This window comes from Aquila chrysaetos, chromosome 11 (genome assembly GCF_900496995.4).
Source record: "Aquila chrysaetos chrysaetos chromosome 11, bAquChr1.4, whole genome shotgun sequence".
NCBI lineage: Eukaryota > Metazoa > Chordata > Aves > Accipitriformes > Accipitridae > Aquila > Aquila chrysaetos.
The window spans coordinates 22,782,441-22,799,227 of record NC_044014.1 but is presented as its reverse complement, the minus strand read 5'-3'; the positions used below and the strand labels follow the sequence as shown (position 1 = coordinate 22,799,227).

The following is a 16,787-nucleotide window of genomic DNA, read 5'->3' as shown; positions in this document are numbered from 1 at the left end:
TGCACCCACCAACCTCTTTTAAAACATTCCTTGTCCAGCCAACTACCACCCCCAGGACGGGAGACCCCTCTATCCCTCCCAGTGCAGCCCCACCACACGTGAAGCAGCGACCGAGCGTCGCCCTTCCAACTGCATGTTTCCATCTGAGTGAGTGCGTCACAACTTAATGCTGCCCCCAGACCGTACTGCGCTATGACAGCATCGCTGCTTGGCACGGCCCTGATGTCCCCACCGGGCTGGTTTTGACCACGGGGGCAGCCCAGGTGGCTCTGGGGTACCCCTGCCTGCTTTGCCCCAGCCTGCCTGCAACGCAGGGGCCGGTGAGGACTCTTCTCTTGCTGCTACGCCGGAGGCAGGCACCCGACCGAGGTAGGACGTGCCCAGAGACACCCTGTTCGCTTCTCCCCACCTAGGACCGATGCACACCAGCGTAACACCTCCCGATCGGATGCCAGCTCACAGCGAGCAAGCTCTTGGTGGTAAAAAGCCCTTTTGTGTCCAGGCAGCCGCTCCTTCCCCTCCAGCTCCGCTCGGCTGGGAGCCGGGGCTGCGGCGCTGCCCCTCCGTGCTGCCTTGCGGGCTCTCCCCGCCACCCCAGCCGGGTGCCAGTCTGCCGTGGCCGGGCTGGCACGGCTCAGCGCAGCCCTTGGCGGGGAGCCCGCAGAGCTTGTCACTTATGCTAAGCTGGAGGGCTGGTCCCAGCGGTACGGCTCTGTCCTGGATTCTTCTCGCAGCGATGTTTTCGAGCAAGCGTTGCTGTCAAACCACGGTAAGCGGCGCAATGTCACCCAGGTCTTGCCGTGCTCCCGCTACCCCCGTGCTCGGGGTGGGATGGGCGGAGGATGGCAGGGTCGGAGAGGGGGACCCTCGGGCGGAGGGGGTCTGATGGGCACCCGGCTCCGCAGAAAGCAGGCAGGGGAGGGAGATGGGGCTGGCTGCTCGCTACATCCACGCCAGGGCTGAGGCTCCCGCAGCGGGCGGGCGGGCGGGCCGGCCGGCGGCTGTCCGGGCGTGTCCGTCCATCCGTCCGTCCGCCCGCCCGCCCGCCCGCCCGTGTCCCCGCCGGGGCGCAGGGCGCTGCGCATCCCCCCGCGGCGCCCCCCGCTCCGCCGGCCCCGCCGCTTACCGGCTTCTTCTTGCGGCGGCTCTGGAGGCGGCTGACCACCAGGTCGGTGTAGAGCACCGGCTTGAGGGTGCGGGAGCGCTGGGGCCAGCCGTAGCAGAAGGTCTCCACGCCGCGGTAGTTGCGCCCGTAGCGCACCGAGCACATGGAGCGGGACCGCATGCGCCCCGCGCTGCTGTTGATGCTGTTGACGCCGATCATCCTGCCGGCGGCGGCGGGGGCGGCGGCGGGGTGCCCGGCGGCCCTGCCCGGCCCTGCCTGCCCTGCCTGCCGCGGCCCGCTCCGCCGCCGCCGCCTGTTGAAGCCGGGCCGGGCCGGGCAGGGCTCGGCGGCTGCTGCCCGACAGAGGCGGGGCCCCGCCCCGCCCCGCCCGCCGCAGCCAATGGCGACCCGCGGCGCCCGGCCGGGCCGAGCCGAGCCGAGCGGGGCCGAGCCGAGCCGAGCCGAGCCGAGCCGAGCCGGGCCGGGCCGGGCCGGGCCGAGCGGTGGAGCCGGGCCCGCAGAGGCAGCGGCCAGCACCCCGCGCCGGTGGGACACCGTCTCCGGCGCTGATGCCCCCGGAGCTGCCCCCGGGGCACCAGCTGGCCGTCCCTGCCTCCTTTCCGTCCCAGCAGGGAGAGCGGGAGCAGGTGGCCGGACCCTCCTGGGCTCACGGGGCTGGGGGCAGCGGCGGAGGTGCCACCTCCTGGCTCCAGCGGCCAGGCGGCACCTCCACTCTGTGCCAGCTGGGCAGGCTCCAAAGCTGCTGCGGCAGCCCAGCCCGCACCAGGGACCTCCAAAGGGCTGAGCTGGCAGGAGATGGGCCCGGCGGAGATGTGCTCAGATCTCCCATCTTCAGTGCCTACCCCACGCTTAACCCTCCTGCCCGTCCTTTCGAGGTCAGGCCACAAAAAGCAGTAGCTGGAGCCGCCCAGCTGGTTAAGGGCAGGACATAGGTGCTCCAGGCAGCTGTTCCCGTGAAGAGGGCTGGGCATCCTTGCAGAAGGCATGAGGATCGATGCGTAATTTAGTTAGGCTTGACTGAGTAGGAGATGCGGCCAGTGGAGAAGCGGAAATTTTCCACTCTGTCCTAACTGCTTGGCATAGCGATCGCTGGGCAAAACTTGCGAGGGAGGGGGCATGGGTGCCTGGCACATCAGACGTGCTGTGCCGCCCCCAAGGCCGGGGGGAGCCACGGGAGACAGGGGCAGGGCGGTGCATTGCTCCCAGGGGAAACAGGCAAAAAAAAAATAGCCCGGGGGATTAGACTGAGCAAGCGTTCCTGTGATTACAGCTCAGAGGTGGGAGCCGGGGCTTTCTTCCCACATTGCTAATCACTTACCCAGCACTCTGAGCGTCTGAGCTTTGCCTTTGTGCCTCCAAGCTGGAAGGTGGGGGCCCATCCTACCTTCCTCCCCCGGGGACACGACTGCATTGTCAAGCTTAATTCATTAAAATCTGTGAACTGCTCTGGGGTCCTAGGCTGGAAGGCAGCACAGATCTGGCTCACTCCTGTAATCGCTAAGCAGCACTGAGGAGAAATGAGGTCTGATTTGGCCATACTGTGTTGCTGCCAGCCAGCAAAGCACAAGGTTAAGCTAAAAGAGTAAGGAAGGTGGGGAAGAACTAAGGCTCCACAAAGTGATCAGTCATGTAAAGGTCAAATCCACATCTGAAATATAACAGACAACCAGCAACAGTGAGTGAAATCCCAGGGGGCCTGGGCTAAAATCACATCAACAAGAGAAGAGCAACATCTCAAGAGCTAACCGAAATACCACCAGCTCCAGGATGTCCTGCTTCGCCTCCTTCCTTGCTGTGTGGACAGGTGCCTTCATTTGGCCACAGGAGTTCAGGTCCAAGCCTGCAGACATGGGCACCCTCGGGCATGCCGTTACACGGGTTCTTATACCCCCAGCATGGCTCCCTGCCCCGGTGGGGAGGACACCCGAAATGGAGAGCTGGGCAGCCCTGCCTGCCGAGTACGATTCTCCAGAGGAGCTCCCAGAGCCAGAGAAAAGGGTTTCGAGCAGCAGTGCCGGTAAGGCATCGCTGCCTTAGCTCTACCAGCAGTGCCGCGCAGGGCACAGCAAGGCACTGCCAGTGAGGGGGACGCGGTGCTCAGCTGTGAAAGCATAGGCTTTCAAGTGGTTTTGTTTCTTCTGCATAAAACTGGGATTGTTTACATGTATTATCTAGTAGCAGATAAAGTTCTTGTCTGACTCAAGCTGCCACCCGCTCTCAGGCATCATGCTGCATTTATCTTGGGACTCCCTTCAGCCAGAGACAAGGGGAGTGCCCAGGCTCCCCACGGGTCTGTTCCCGATGCTGTTCCCAGAGTCACAGGGGATGGTGGCCTTGTGTCCCCTGCAGCCACCTAGGTCCTGCCCTGCTGTCCCCATTCCCTGGTGGCGAGTGCTGTGGGTGGGGGCCACCCCCAGCCCTCCAGCTCTGAAGCCTGTGGGGTAGCAGCCTGCGGCTCTCTCCCCAGACAGGCTTGGAAGAGCCCCCAGGACCCTTCCTCTGCGCTGCTGGAGCTGCCCAAGACCCAGCCCTGAGCTTTGGGAAGCTCCTGTGAAGCCTGCCAGCCCTTCCCCTCCCCTGCTGCCCTTAGGAAATGCGTGTGCTCCTGGAGCGCTAAAATTAGCCAGCCAGCTGTGCGGCACGCTTGCACAGGAGCCTCAGTCCCCAGGCACGGCCGCCCAGCCAAGTCCGCTGAGGAAGCAGCATCCTACCCGGGGTAACAGGGCTAGCACAGGCTGACACAGGGAGGGCAGCGGGAGAGCCTTTCCCCATTTCGCTGCCCCCTGAGCCTGTGCGGGGACCAAAGCACCAAGTGGCCAAAAGCAGTGGGCAGAAAGGAGAGGGTGTCTTCTCTGGCTGAGCCTAGCAAAGGCTGCCCAGGAGAGGCACAGCCCCCTTCAGGCGCCACTCCTTGCCAGCCCCCTCCCCAGCAGAGGCCGACGGCACTTTTCCCATCTCACCCACCTCAGGACCCCGCTCCCCATTGCAGGGGCAGGGGCTCCCTGAAGCATGAGCGGTGCTTCAGGCGAGGAGCTGCAGCCTGCCCTGCATGCGGTTCCTCATGCTGCCTTTCGCTTCCCCCTCCCCAGCACGGCTCCTGTACAGAGGCGGCTGAAAAGCAGCGGTGGGAAGCACTGCAGCTGCAGAGGGAACAGGCCATTTTTAGCAGAGCAGCCTCCCTGCTGCTGGGCTGCGGGCAGAGCTGTGCAGGGTTGTGCTGCAGCCTCCCCCTGCTCCCTTACACCCAGCAAAGTTCTTGGCCCCTACCCATGAGAGAAAGGCTGTAGCTTCGTGGCACTTCCTCTCTGCCCTATTTCCCACTGGCTAGGATCTGATGGGGTAACTTGATCTCACGTGTTTAAACTGCTAGTACTTTTTGGGGTGAAGTTTAACAGGGATGGGGCAGTGCCTGAAGTGTGATTACCCAACCGTGGGGTGCCAGGAGCTGCAAAGGGGGCACGCCAAGGAGCCTGCAGAACTCAGATGCTCCAGGGTGCAGCAGCACTGGAGGGCTGGGGTTCAGGGTCCTCATTTTGGATGCTTCTATTCCATGTTGGGTGCTTAAAGCCTTTTCTGGAGCTGGGTTTAAAATTAGAGGAGAATTTTTCCTGAGTAACTCCTTTTCATGGTGAAGCGTGGGCTGAGAGGGAGGACAGCCCTACTGAGAGCTGCTGGTAACCCCTTAATGATGGGGTGAGCGACGCAGCCAGGAATAGACCCACAGAGGCTGAAAAGGGAGCTCAGCTTTTCACCCTCTGTTGCCTTTTTTCATCGACTATCTCCCCCCATCGTGGCTCCAGCACCCTGTGGGAACCCATCTTCCACATCACGAGTATTTACCAACCGTAGCGCTTCACCGACATCAATGGTTGCTGCCCATGGGAGCTAAGCCTATTCCCAGGGCCCAAGACGGGGAGACAGCAGCTCAGAAAACCCTCCCGAGAACAGGCGATGCCAGAGAAGCGCAGCAGTCCAAGGCCAGAGGTGCTCACTGAACACTGCCTGTCCTGGCCAAGCCCTGCTGGGAGCTGGGTCAGGCAGGGAGAAGGCAGGAGTCCCCCAGTCACACCAGTGCGGTAAGTTCCATCTCTGGGGCTTTAACCACCAGCCCACCCTCTCCATCGCCATGCCTTGCCCATGTCACTGGAAATGTTCCCTCTGCCACCGCAGATGGCTCCAGTCTCAGGGCCTGGCCACAGCTTTGGGGTCCAGTGCTCGAGGGAGCCAGGAAGGGCTGAGTACCATGGGGCTGACGCCACAAAGCCTCTGGCTGCAGCTGGGCAAACCAACCCTAGTAAGCTGCCCCCACATGTGCCCCCTTGCCTGCGATGCAGGCACAGCAAGAGCAGCAAGGGAATCAGGACCCCAGCTGGAGCTCCAGCATCCTCCTGGGGGAATGGGGCAGCCCACATTCCCCTCAGTAAGGCAGGAGGAAAACTACGAGTCAAGGGACCGACACTGTTCCTCCATGAGAATGGACACATTCATTGCATCCCACGTAGCCATCCATGTGATCCTGCCCAAAGCTCTCACTTTTGTTCCTGCTGCTTGGCTGGCCAGGAAGAGTGACCAAATTTACCTTGAGCAGCTCCTTGGGGAAGTCAGTGCCTCCGTTGAGTCCCTCCAAGTTGCCAATGAAGTCGGAGCAGGACATTCTCTTCCCAATGTTCTGGGGGAGCCAGGGGGAGAGAAACGTGGGGGTTACCTTTGGGCCAGGGACTGATGCTGGCTGGAGTAGGTCCCAGAGCCCAGGAACAGACCCCCCACCTCTGCAGCAGGGTGAGAGACCAGCCAGATCTCAGGGAGGCTGCTTGCAGGTGCTTGCTGCTGGCTTTGCCTAGACTCCAGGAGTTTTAAATAGCCTCCTTTTTCTAAGCTGGTGCTACCCGCTTCTGATGGCAGCTGGTTTTGGAGTCTCACTCCCACCTTCTCTCCCTGTCCACTTTTCTGTCCTCATCCCATCTCCACATCTTCCAGCTCAGCACACCTCCTCCAAAGCCCCACTTTCTCCTTCGCCAGCCCAGCCTCTCATTCAGCCTTTCTCCTCCCTCCTCCCCAGACATCTTAGGGGCCACCAGGGTCCCATGCCTCCTGCTCATGTGGCTCTGTCCTTGCAAGTCCTCACTCTTCCCCCAGCGCCTATGGTTCAGAGCAGTGGGGTCAGACAGTGCAGAGAGAGAAGGGGCCGATGGCAGTGGGAACTTACGTGTCCATGCAGATCTGTGTTTAGTAGCATCAGAGCACAGGTGAGAGTGTGGGCTCCGTCTGCAGCACAAGCACAAGACAGGAATTAGAGACCCCAGCTCAGCCCCACAGCTGGTGCTCCAGCCCCTCAGCATCTCAGGCAGGGCATGGGGGCTCCGAGCCCCCCCGAGCCTGCTCCTCCCACCCCAGGCACACGGGGCACACAGCAGTCAGCGCGGCGCTGGCAGCACGTGGGTGAGTAGGTAGGAGGCCACTGAATTAAAGCTGGTCCCAAACCTGAGCGTACAAACTCCCTTCCAAGCCTGCAGCTCCTTCAGCCAGGCAGCGATGCTGCGGCTAATCCTGCAGAGCTCCTAGCATGGCAAGGTGGGACCGGCACAGCCCTCTGCCAGCCAGGCAGCATGAACCTCACTTGCCCCAGAGCCAGCCCAGAGCAGACCCAGCACGTGAATGCACACAGGAGAGGCGCAGAGATGTGAAACAGTACAAAGTGGGTGACTGTGCTTCCCCGAGTGCCGGGCACCTGAGTTTTCTCACCTGGCTATTCCCTGAGCCGAGGGTCTGAGGGCTGTGGTCTATTTGGTGAGGAGGGCCTTCTTTCGCCTCTTGTGCTAATCTGCTCAAGGTCAGAATTAAGGATGGGTTGAGCCCTAATTATGCATGATCCAACCGGAGCAGTTTTTAAAAAAAAAAAAAAAAAATCTAACACATCTGTCATTTGAGGGAAATAACTGGGGCTGTCTCCTAAGGCGTCAGTACAGGCTCTCAGCATGCTCTCTGGTTTCAGTTTGAGCACCTTCACCAAGATGACGAACGCATGGGCTCACTTGAAACGCACACACACGCACACACAGACACGCACAGTTTCTTACCCTCCGAAGAGATGGCATTGGGATTACACTCATAATAGCGCTGGGAAAAATGAGCCAGCACTCGCTCTCGCTCTTGCGTCTCTCCCATCAAGGCCAGCTCCTTTAGAAAGGACCTGAGGAAGCAGCAGCAGCGTTGGTCACACATGAAGCTCACCAGCAGCTTCTCCAACCCACCCTGCACAGGAGCGGAGCTGTGCTTTCTGGTTTGGAGACCTCCCTGTGTGCTGGATGAAGCCCTGCCATTGCACATCCCTCCCAACCTGCTGCAGGACTCCGCTCCAAGCCTACAGCACCATACCCCACCAGCACATTGCAGAGACCTACAGCCAGCCCCAGGAACTACACTGGGAAAGGAGGTGGGGGTAACATCAGGAGGGTCTGGGCTCAAGGCCTGGAATTCCAGTCCTAGGTGAACCTGACTGTCACCTGACTGCACTGACCATTGAGTTAAGACCACTTTCTTGGTTGTGTGGCTGAGAGACCACTTTGGGAATCATCCTCCCCTATTTAAGAGGTAAGAGGATCCCCAGGTGGGAATCACAGGGTCTCCCTGCTCCTGTAGATCTTTGTGTGACTGCAGAGGGCACAGTCTGCTGGGTCCCCACTGGGGTGGCCACCACACATGCACACATGTACACATGTACACGCACTCAGCTCTGACCTGAGAGCCTGGTCCAGGCTCATCCCCGTGAACACGAAGAACTTCAGATACTCCCCTGCCACCATCCTGCTGAACTCGTTGCTGAAATAGAAAAGGGGGGGGGTGGGGGGTGGCAAGAGTGGGATCAACCAGACCATGGGGACAGCCGAAGGCACACAAGGGTGGGGTGGATTCTAGGAGACTTGGAGCTCCCCAGGGGTGTGGGAAGCATGCCAAGGACAGAGACACCCCACACTCCCATGAAACTCAGAGGAGTCATGCACAGATCCAATGGGAATACTGGGCATGTAAGAGAAACCGGAGAAGCTAGAGCTGGAAGGGCCCGCAAGAGGTCAGCTAGCCGTCCCCCTGCCCCAACACCTTACTGAAGCATCCAAGATGCAGTCATGGTAGGAAGGTACCAAAAACTGGCCGTCTCCTAGGTTTTAAGACCTTTAGAAGGAACACCTGGTACAGATATACCAGTCACAGGGAGTGGGCTTTGGGGTCCTGCCAGCTATGCCCTGCCAGCCCGGTGCCCCACAAAGGCAGCAGCTGTGGGTGCACCGCACATGCAGGTGGGCCCCTTGCAGAACAGAACGTTCCTTGTGAATACCCACACGTACTTCTTCCCCAAGTGGCGGGCCACATCTGCTTTTTTAAAGCCATCCAGGTTGTAGAGCCTCTTGGCCAGGCGTTTGGCAGCCTCCAGGTCAGCCTTGTGCCCATTGGAGAGGGTGTCCGTGCTACCCAGGGCCAGCTGCTCCACGCTGTCCATCTCTGAGTCCGAGTCTGAAACCAACTGGCCCAGGGGGTGGTCACTGCAATGGGAAGGGATACTCCACGTTAGCCTGCCTACAGATCCTCTCCTTGTTCAGCTTCTCGGGAAATGCAGGTTCCTCACCCTGCTTCAGAGACCAGCTACTCACTGCTGGGACTCAGGATGAACAACACTGGTTAGAGACAGTCCGAGGTCAGGTCTGGGAGCTAAGGGAAGGTTTGGAGATGCAGCTGGAGGAGAGGTGGGGTGACAGGACAGCTCCAGTGACTGATGACTGGACCAGGGCACCCAAACCCATGTCCAAACTGGATGTGGAGAGGCAGGACTACTGCTCCAAAGTCCCCCACCCTGAGCCTGTGAAACTGCATGTGTGGGCTCAGGCTTTGCCAAGCTCAGCTGTAGCAGAGACTTGGAGCAGAAACATACGCACATCACATGCTGTCCTACAGATCTGCACTCATTTTTTAACCTGGACAAACTCCTTGTGCTGCTCTCGAGTGTAGTTTCTGCCTGAGACAAAACGGCTAGAATTTCTTCACTCACTTTTTCCCACCCACTGACTTCAAAGCACTTCACATAAGGGAAAATTGAGGCAGAGAGGGTGAAGACGAATGAACCGCCCCCCCAGCCTCCCAGCTCACAGTGGGGTGTACTGTCTTCTTCAGGCTGCCCATCAGCTCTCAGCCCACCATGCCTTAAATGGCCACATTAGGAGACACTCTTGGCTTAGCCCCTGAAGCAGTCTGACTCAGCGGTACAGAAGTTATCCCAACCAAAAAGCTGGTTGAATCTAATCAACAACGAATGTTAAGCAACTCTGACCTCGCCCAAATTTTCTGGCAGCCCTCGCAATGTTCCAGTCTGATTTATTTTTAAAAGTCTCTAATTGACTTTGAAGAGGCCTGCTCTCCTGAGCCAATTACCCAGGCCAATCTCCTTGAGGCTCCGCTTCTTCCACGAAGGGCAAGCCTCCTTGCTGCTCAGCGCTGCCCATCCCAGGGGAGCCCTGTGCAGCACTGATAGGCTGTCCCATGCCTCGAGGGCTCTCGGGTGCCTTCCTCCCACCCTCCCAGCACCCTCAGCCAGTGTGCAGTGGGGGAAGCTGCTCTGTGCTCAAACCTGTGGGCCAGACACTTCCCTGGTGAAAGTGGCTCTGACACCCTGCAAGTCCCTGGGGAGATGCACTTGGCTTACTCCACCACTGAGCTTGGCAGTGCCGGGCAGTGATTGTCATAAGACCTGGATGGGTGGCCCAGGGCAGATCCGTGCCCATTTGGCACCAGCCCTCCCCAGGGACCCTGTCCGTCACCCCATGCCACCCTGGTGGGAGCAGCCACAAAAGGGAGCACAAGTTCACTAGGAGCTCACCAGCTCTGAGTCTGCCTGCTCTGGGGAGCTGCACTGGACAGGAGGCTTCCAGCACCACTGTCCGCATCACCAGCACACCCCAGCACACCCCATCCCATAGGAATCCCTCCCACCTGCCTAAAACGTCTCCTCCTCCCAAAATAGGGTGGCCACATCCAAAGGTGCCGCTGGCATGGGCCCTGGTGCCCGCTGCCCTCCAGTTGTGCCCGGCTGTGCCTGCACTGTCTGGCAGGGCCAAAGCTGCCCTGGGGAGCACCTGACAGCAGGACAGGCTGGGTGCTGCTGGGCCAGTGCTGGGCACACACCTCAGCCTTGCTTCAGTTCCTTGTGCAGCTCCAGCCGCTGTGCCCTCAGCCAAGGACAGTGCTCACAGGCTCTTTGCTTCCCAGAAGCAGAGGAGATGAATCCATCCCAGCAACTGGCACCTGCCAGTCATGGGTTGTGGTGACTGTATTTTTTGCTAAAACTCTATCTGCTATCACAGGGTACAGGCACTGTTCCCTTCCCAGCCCAGTGGCTCCAAGGCTGCTTTTCCAGCCACAGGCTGAGCTACAAAACGCAAAGCCACCCCTCCACCACTCCCTATGCTCCAACTGCACCTCCAGAGCAAGGGGCTGCTGAGTCACCCTCTGAAGACCTTTTCATTCTCAACCACCATCACTAAAAACTCCCAATACCCTTCTGGACCTTGCCTGTCCTGCCTGAGAGGTTGTCCTCCCTCACATGCCCAGTTTCTGGAGCCTCCAGGGGCAAACTTAGAGCTCTGAGTCTCCTCCTGTGACCTCTCTTCCCAGTCTGTGGTCCTCAGCTTTCCTACCTAGTGCTGAGCATCCAGGCATGGGGCCATTTACAAAACTTCTCTTGTCCTTCAACATCTGCAGGCTCCCAACCTGTGGCTGCAATTCTTGCCATGCTTCTTGCAATGAGCATGCAGGGATCACAGCCTCGGTCTCAAAGCAGCTCTACGAGCGGGATCTGCTGTCCCCTCCCTCACCAAGTCTCCATACTGAGTTGGGATTTTACACCAGTAAAGCATAACCTTGCTCTCAGGATAAGGCACTACCCAGCCATGCCATGAAATGTGTTTTCTTCCAACACTCAAGTCACCCTCATGCTGTTAAATATGGACCATCAGCCTTGATAGGCTGGGAGGGCCCCATTCGTGGCACCCATCTGTCACTACTCAAAGCCCCAGCTGACTTGGAGAATGTGCAGCTTAAAGAGAGAAAACCAAGACCCAATCCTCAAGCAAATGGAGAACAGCGCAAAGAGCTGTGTCCATGTCTGAGGCAACTGAGGTGATGCTAATTTTCTTGCCAATGAGCTAATGTCTCAGGGTAGTTTTTTTTAGTGAATGTTTGGCTTGAAGAAACACTGAGATAATATTTTTTACATTAGTTACATTTTCAACCCAAGAGCTGGCCCACACTTGAGGAATAAAGATTAAAGTTGGTATTGTGCAAGTAGCCTCAGCATGCCTGAAATGAGTCATCCCCGCTGCCCACCTAGGACAGCCACTGCTGCCCCCAATGTTGCTGGGAGCACAGGTCCCCATGTCACCTCAGAGGTGTTCGCCAGAAAGCCCAGGTCCCCAGCACCTCTGTCAGCAGCAGCGAGGCGCTTCTGGGGGTCTCTTCAAGGAAGGCATGTGATCCAGCTCAGGGCTTGCCCCGGGACAGAGGGTCTTCACCAACCACCTCCCACTTCAGCTCAGCATGAGGACCGCGTTGTGCTCCCAGCCCTGGGGAGCTGCTGCAGGACCACAGCCCTACTTGGGACCACCACACCACAGACACTCCTTCTCCAGGGCCAGATGCTTCTCCAGAGCCCAAATGTTCTTTCTAGGGGCTAAACACTCCTTTCCTGGAGCTGGATCCTTGTCTCATCCCAATATTCCTCCTCTGGCTGACTGCCTGGAGCCCAGCAGGAGAGATCGCAGCACCTTCCCTGGCTGCAGCGCAGTGTGTCACTGCAGGAGCCCTGACACCCTCTTCTCTACCTTGCCACCACAAAGCAGGTTCACTTTGCACCATGTTCTCTCCATGAACCAGGAGCAAATCTTCTCTCCTGGATGTGGGTTAGCAATAAGGTACTAGCTCAGCAAAGCCTGTCCCAGAGGGCTGACCTCCAGCTCCTGGCTGCCAGCAGGGATGTATCTGCATGGAGGGACCCTTCCCACACTGCCTCTGCATGGTGGGACCCTTACTGCACCAACGCCCTGCTCCCCAGGAGCGGGGAAGGAGAGACATCCCTGGGGACAGGCTGGGCTGGGTGGTCATTGGTTTCAGCTGGGGGTGCTCAGCTGAGCTCCTGGGTTGTCCAGGGCCTGCCTGACACATTTCCAGGTGAGACACCTGCTGTAGGAAACTCAAAACCTCCAACCACAATCCAAGCACCGCTTGGTCCCCATGGGAGGCTGGTTTGCATCCTGCATCATGACAGGACAGAGCAGGGACCCTGGTCCGAGTCTGTGAGGGACACGTGCATAGAGCAGAGCAGCACTCTGCCCTCGATTCCCGATGCCCCGCATGCATGGCTAGATGCCCAATGCCTCCGCCAAGCGAGCCCAGCCTGCCTTATATTGCTGCTAAGAATGTACCAGACCGGATCTTTAGCTGAGCTAAATAAACGCAGCTCCCTCCATCGGTCTCAGCGGAGTGACTTTGATTCATGACAGCCAAAATCTGTGCTGGTTCATTCCTCACAGAATTGAAGTTAGGGCTGGGAGGACACTTGAAGGTCAGCCAGGCCAGCCTCCAACCACAGGCAGGGCTGCTCCTACTTTCTGGCAGCTCTGGAGTCCAACCTGGCCCTTAAATCACCCAGCCACAGCGGCACCCGCCAGCGTTACTGCTACCAGATCCAGGTAGAACTGAACTTTGGGCAGCTGTGCCCCTCCTCAGTCTCATTTATCTGCAGACTTCCAGAGCCTCCCCTGCAGCACCAGCCCTCTCCAGAGATGCCTGCCTGTCCTCCATCACCCCATCCCCCCAGCCCCTCTTGTGGGGGGCACAATCGCTCCTGCAGAGGACAGGGGCCAACTCTGCAATCCCACCAAACAATTTCTGGAGCCAGCTGAGAGCCTTAAAATCCAGTTACTCACCTGCTGGATGGAGGGTTGTCTTCTCCTTCAGAGACACAGATGCCATGGGGTCAGCACAGGGAAACCTCGATCTCTTGGACCTTTGGGCAAAGCCCAGCCTAGGGGCTCTGGGTCAGAAATGGGGGCTGGAATTAACACCTGACACAAGGGGCTGCATCCCACAGGGATGTGCCGTTGCCTGTGCCTTGGTGGGCAGCCCCGCCAGCCCTGGGACCCTGCCTGCTGCCCCCATCCTCCATGCCATGGAGGGCTGATGTGTCCTGTGTCCCAGCTCCTGCTGCCCTTCGTAGCTCAACATGGAAATACTTGGGGAAAAATCCCCCCCCCCCCAAGCTTGTGCCCTATTTCTTGCTGTGCCAATGCTTGTGGCGCGATGTCTTCATCCTGCGCCCTAGCCTTGTCCCCCTCCTGTGCTCCCACCCCCTCCTTTCCTCCTTGCTCTCCTCTCCTTCCTCTGCTCAGCCCTCACCCCCAACCTGCCACATCACACCCCAAATCCACCCTGCGGTGCCCAAAACTGGGCACAGCCCTCAGGGCATCATCTCACCAGTTTGCCCAGTGCTAACTGGGAGCTCAGGCCAGCTGAGAGACCTGCGCTGGCCTCGGGAAAGGGAGGGGCACCGGCTCACCGACTGCTGCAGTAACAAAAGGGACCTTATAAAGAAACACAGCGGAGCTTATTGGCAGGGCCCCGGCGCTCCAGCACACGCTAGCAGCTGCGATCTGGCAGGGAAGAATGTTCGACTCCCGGCGCATCCTCCTCCTGGGGCGGCTGCCAGCCGTACGGGCTCCCCGGTCCTCCCACGCAGCAGCAGCTCCAGGGCTGAGCTCTCCCTCTAGCGAGGCTCCGGGCGTGCTGCCCCTCACCGTGGTATCTGGCCCTTTTCACCAGGCGGTTTGCAGCCCCCCCCCCCCCCCCCCCCGGCCTTTGCTGCTGCTGCTGCTGCTTTTCCTGCCTGCCCTTCTTTCTGTCCCACCTCGGGCGATCCCTCCCGTTCGGGTCCCGGCAGAGCCTGCCTCGCTCGCCCCTTGCGAGGGGGGGGGGAGTCACGTCCCCTCCCTCCGCGGGGACTCCTCAGGGACCGGCACGGCCGTGCCCGCGGCCGAGGCTGGCTCCGGAGGAGTGGGACGGGCAAGGGGAATTGCGCGGCTGGATTTCAGGGGGCTTGCACCCCCAGGGAGGTGCAATTTGCCCATTTACATCCCCCTGGAACCCGCAGCGCCTTGCCTGCGGGGCCGGCAGCCCCGGGCTGCCGGTGTATGGGACTGCGGCAAGCGGGGCGGCGTTCCGGGCGCCCGCTCGCACCCGACAGCGTGGCAAAGCCCGGCGATTTGGACCTGCGGTTGCCAAAGTCTGGCTGCCACCGCAGGAGACAACCTCCGTGCACTCCCCAGGGCTGCCCCGGCTCCCACCTCGCCATCTCGCCAGCACCACGTATGCCCCCGGCCAGCCCCGCCAGCCCCGGAGGGACACCCCCAGGCCTGGAGGGCTCTGCCCACACACACGCTCTGCGGGTCACCGTCACAGCCGCGGGGACGGACTGCTTTAACTGCAGCCCTCTGCCCAGCCAGAGCGGGCGACCTGCACACCTTCACTTCCCACCCAGATGGGGCGATAACCTACTCACCAAGCCTCTGCCCCACGCTGGGGTTGCCACCGTGGGGTGTCCCGCTGTGGAAAGGCAGGGAGGGGGTCCCACACTTGGACCCTTGCTGTTCAGCCACTGCTCCCTCCCTTTCAACCAAGGCCACCAGAGAAGGCTCAGGCATCCCAGCGCCTGCCCGGGGAGGCCTTGCTGGGTCTGCACTTAGGCACACTCCCCACGTACAATGTCAAGATAAAAGTCTCAGACTATCGCATGCCGAGGGACACCAGAGCCTTGGTGTGAGCTGCAAGGCTGCATGAATCAAGGCCGCCGGCCGTGGGGGACACCGCATCTCCCCAGCAACGCAGGTGACATCACCGGCTCGGCCATCCCTGTCACCGACAGAGATGGAAAGTCACAGGCTGCAGGGCCATGCCCAGCCCAGACCCTGACCCCAACCATTGCAACAATAAACGCCAAAGGTTTTGGGGGCACAAGGGGGATGGCTGCAGGGCAGCACACACAGGCCTAGACCTGCTGGCGTTTGTCACCAGTCACCCCTCACGCCAAAGCTCTGCAGCCTGAGGTCACCTCTGCCAATCTCGAGACTGACAGCCAGTGTAAATAAAGCACAGCCTCCACCACAGAGCCCCCCCCCACCCGGGGTCCCCAGTCCATCTGAGCTGGTGGCAGTCTGTCTGGATTGCTTGTGACCGTGGGCAGTGGTGAATGCCCCACTCTGGCCCCACTGGCACAGGTGATGTTGTACTATGATGGCTGCAGAGGTTCCTTAGCTCCTTTCCGCAGCAATTTCCATTAAATACCCCTTAGTGGGAGCATCACAAGTATACTCCCTGCTTGAGCAGATCAGCCCTGCCAGGTACCAGGAGACACCAGTTCCAGCTCATGGGAACCTTTGCGGAATCAGCCCAGCTACTTCTTCCTCAAACTACTTGGGAAGCTTCAGCTTCATGCTCTAGAAGCTTCATGGTCTTCAGCGTCATGGTCCACTCAGAGTCTAGAAAGTTGGTAGCACCAGTCATGGGGAAAGAGGAAACTTCTTGCCCCTCTCCCTTGCCAGAAAGCCCTGCCTCCTGTAGACTGACCCTGCAGATGATGGGCTGTCTCAGCCCCTGGTACCCCATGCCTTCCCTGCTTCCCAGTCTAGTTCCTGCTCCCAGTCCCAATCTCCACTCCTCTCCACTGCATAAGACAGCAGATCTCAACCACACCTGCCTCCCTGTCTGCCATCACCCACGGGGGCGGTGAGGGGAAGCTTGCTCCATGCCAGGGAGCAGAGAGCCGGGCTGCTGCCTGCCGGGAGCCTGCAGCAGGGCCCTGCTCCCCCATGCCTCTTTTCTCACCATCTTTCCTGCAGCCTCCACGTCAGGTCACTGCTGGAGCCAGGGCACCTGCTCACCTGCTGTGGGGTAGCACGGCGGGTCTGAATGTCAGATGCAGCCCAGGAGATGGGCAAGAAACGGCCTGAATGGGACTAAGAGAAGAGCTGTGCAGGGACCTACCAATAATTAAGGGAATAATTTCTAAATGGGGAAAGATAGTTGCTTGGGACTTTGTGTGCGTGTTAACAGAAGGCAAGGCTGGTGCTTATGGTGCTATGGAAAGCCCAAGCCTCAGGGTCCCCAGGCCAGGGAGCGCAGTGAGGACTGCAGCTGGGTTTCCCCTGCGTTCCCTACCACAAAAGCAGAGGTACTCCTGCTTGCGAGGGCTGGAAGAGGAGAAGAGAAGACAAGAGGCTCAGCAAAGGTGGGCTCAGCAAGGATCCAGGGCAGTTTGGGGAGGGACACAACACTCCTCCATGGCCTGTGCCACAGCCCAGTGCTGCTCTGAAACCTGAGCTAGGAGGGGAGCGCAGTGCCACAGCATCCTCGGCACTGCTGGCACGCTCTGCGCTCCACTGACTATAAACTGGTGAGGAAAAACCTCTACTAAGCCACCTCATTGCTGCTGCCAGCTGCACCATCACACCGCCCCGTGCCCCTGTGGTGGTGTTGCTGTGGTACAATGGCACCCTGTGGATGATAAGTCAGACACTGTCCTCTTGCTTTCTCCAGGGTGCTCTGTTTCAGTCCCTTGCCTTCGCAG

The 16,787-nt window shown here is 59.6% G+C and overlaps 1 protein-coding gene across 5 annotated transcripts in view; it reads right to left on the bottom strand.

The window, feature by feature from the left end:
• Window positions 1-16,787, bottom strand: part of PSD (pleckstrin and Sec7 domain containing) — a 48,721-nt gene that overhangs the window by 9,435 nt on the left and 22,499 nt on the right. For 3 of the 5 annotated variants that reach the window (XM_030029928.1, XM_030029927.1, XM_030029931.1), the window contains 5 exons: window positions 8,464-8,664; window positions 7,865-7,945; window positions 7,204-7,316; window positions 6,333-6,391; window positions 5,706-5,795 (listed from right to left, as the gene is read on the bottom strand). In XM_030029928.1, the coding sequence (XP_029885788.1) occupies window positions 5,706-5,795; window positions 6,333-6,391; window positions 7,204-7,316; window positions 7,865-7,945; window positions 8,464-8,664 (544 nt within the window). The remainder of the gene's footprint in view (window positions 1-5,705; window positions 5,796-6,332; window positions 6,392-7,203; window positions 7,317-7,864; window positions 7,946-8,463; window positions 8,665-16,787) is intronic. The other 2 variants (XM_030029930.1, XM_030029932.1) reach the window with 1 other exon arrangement.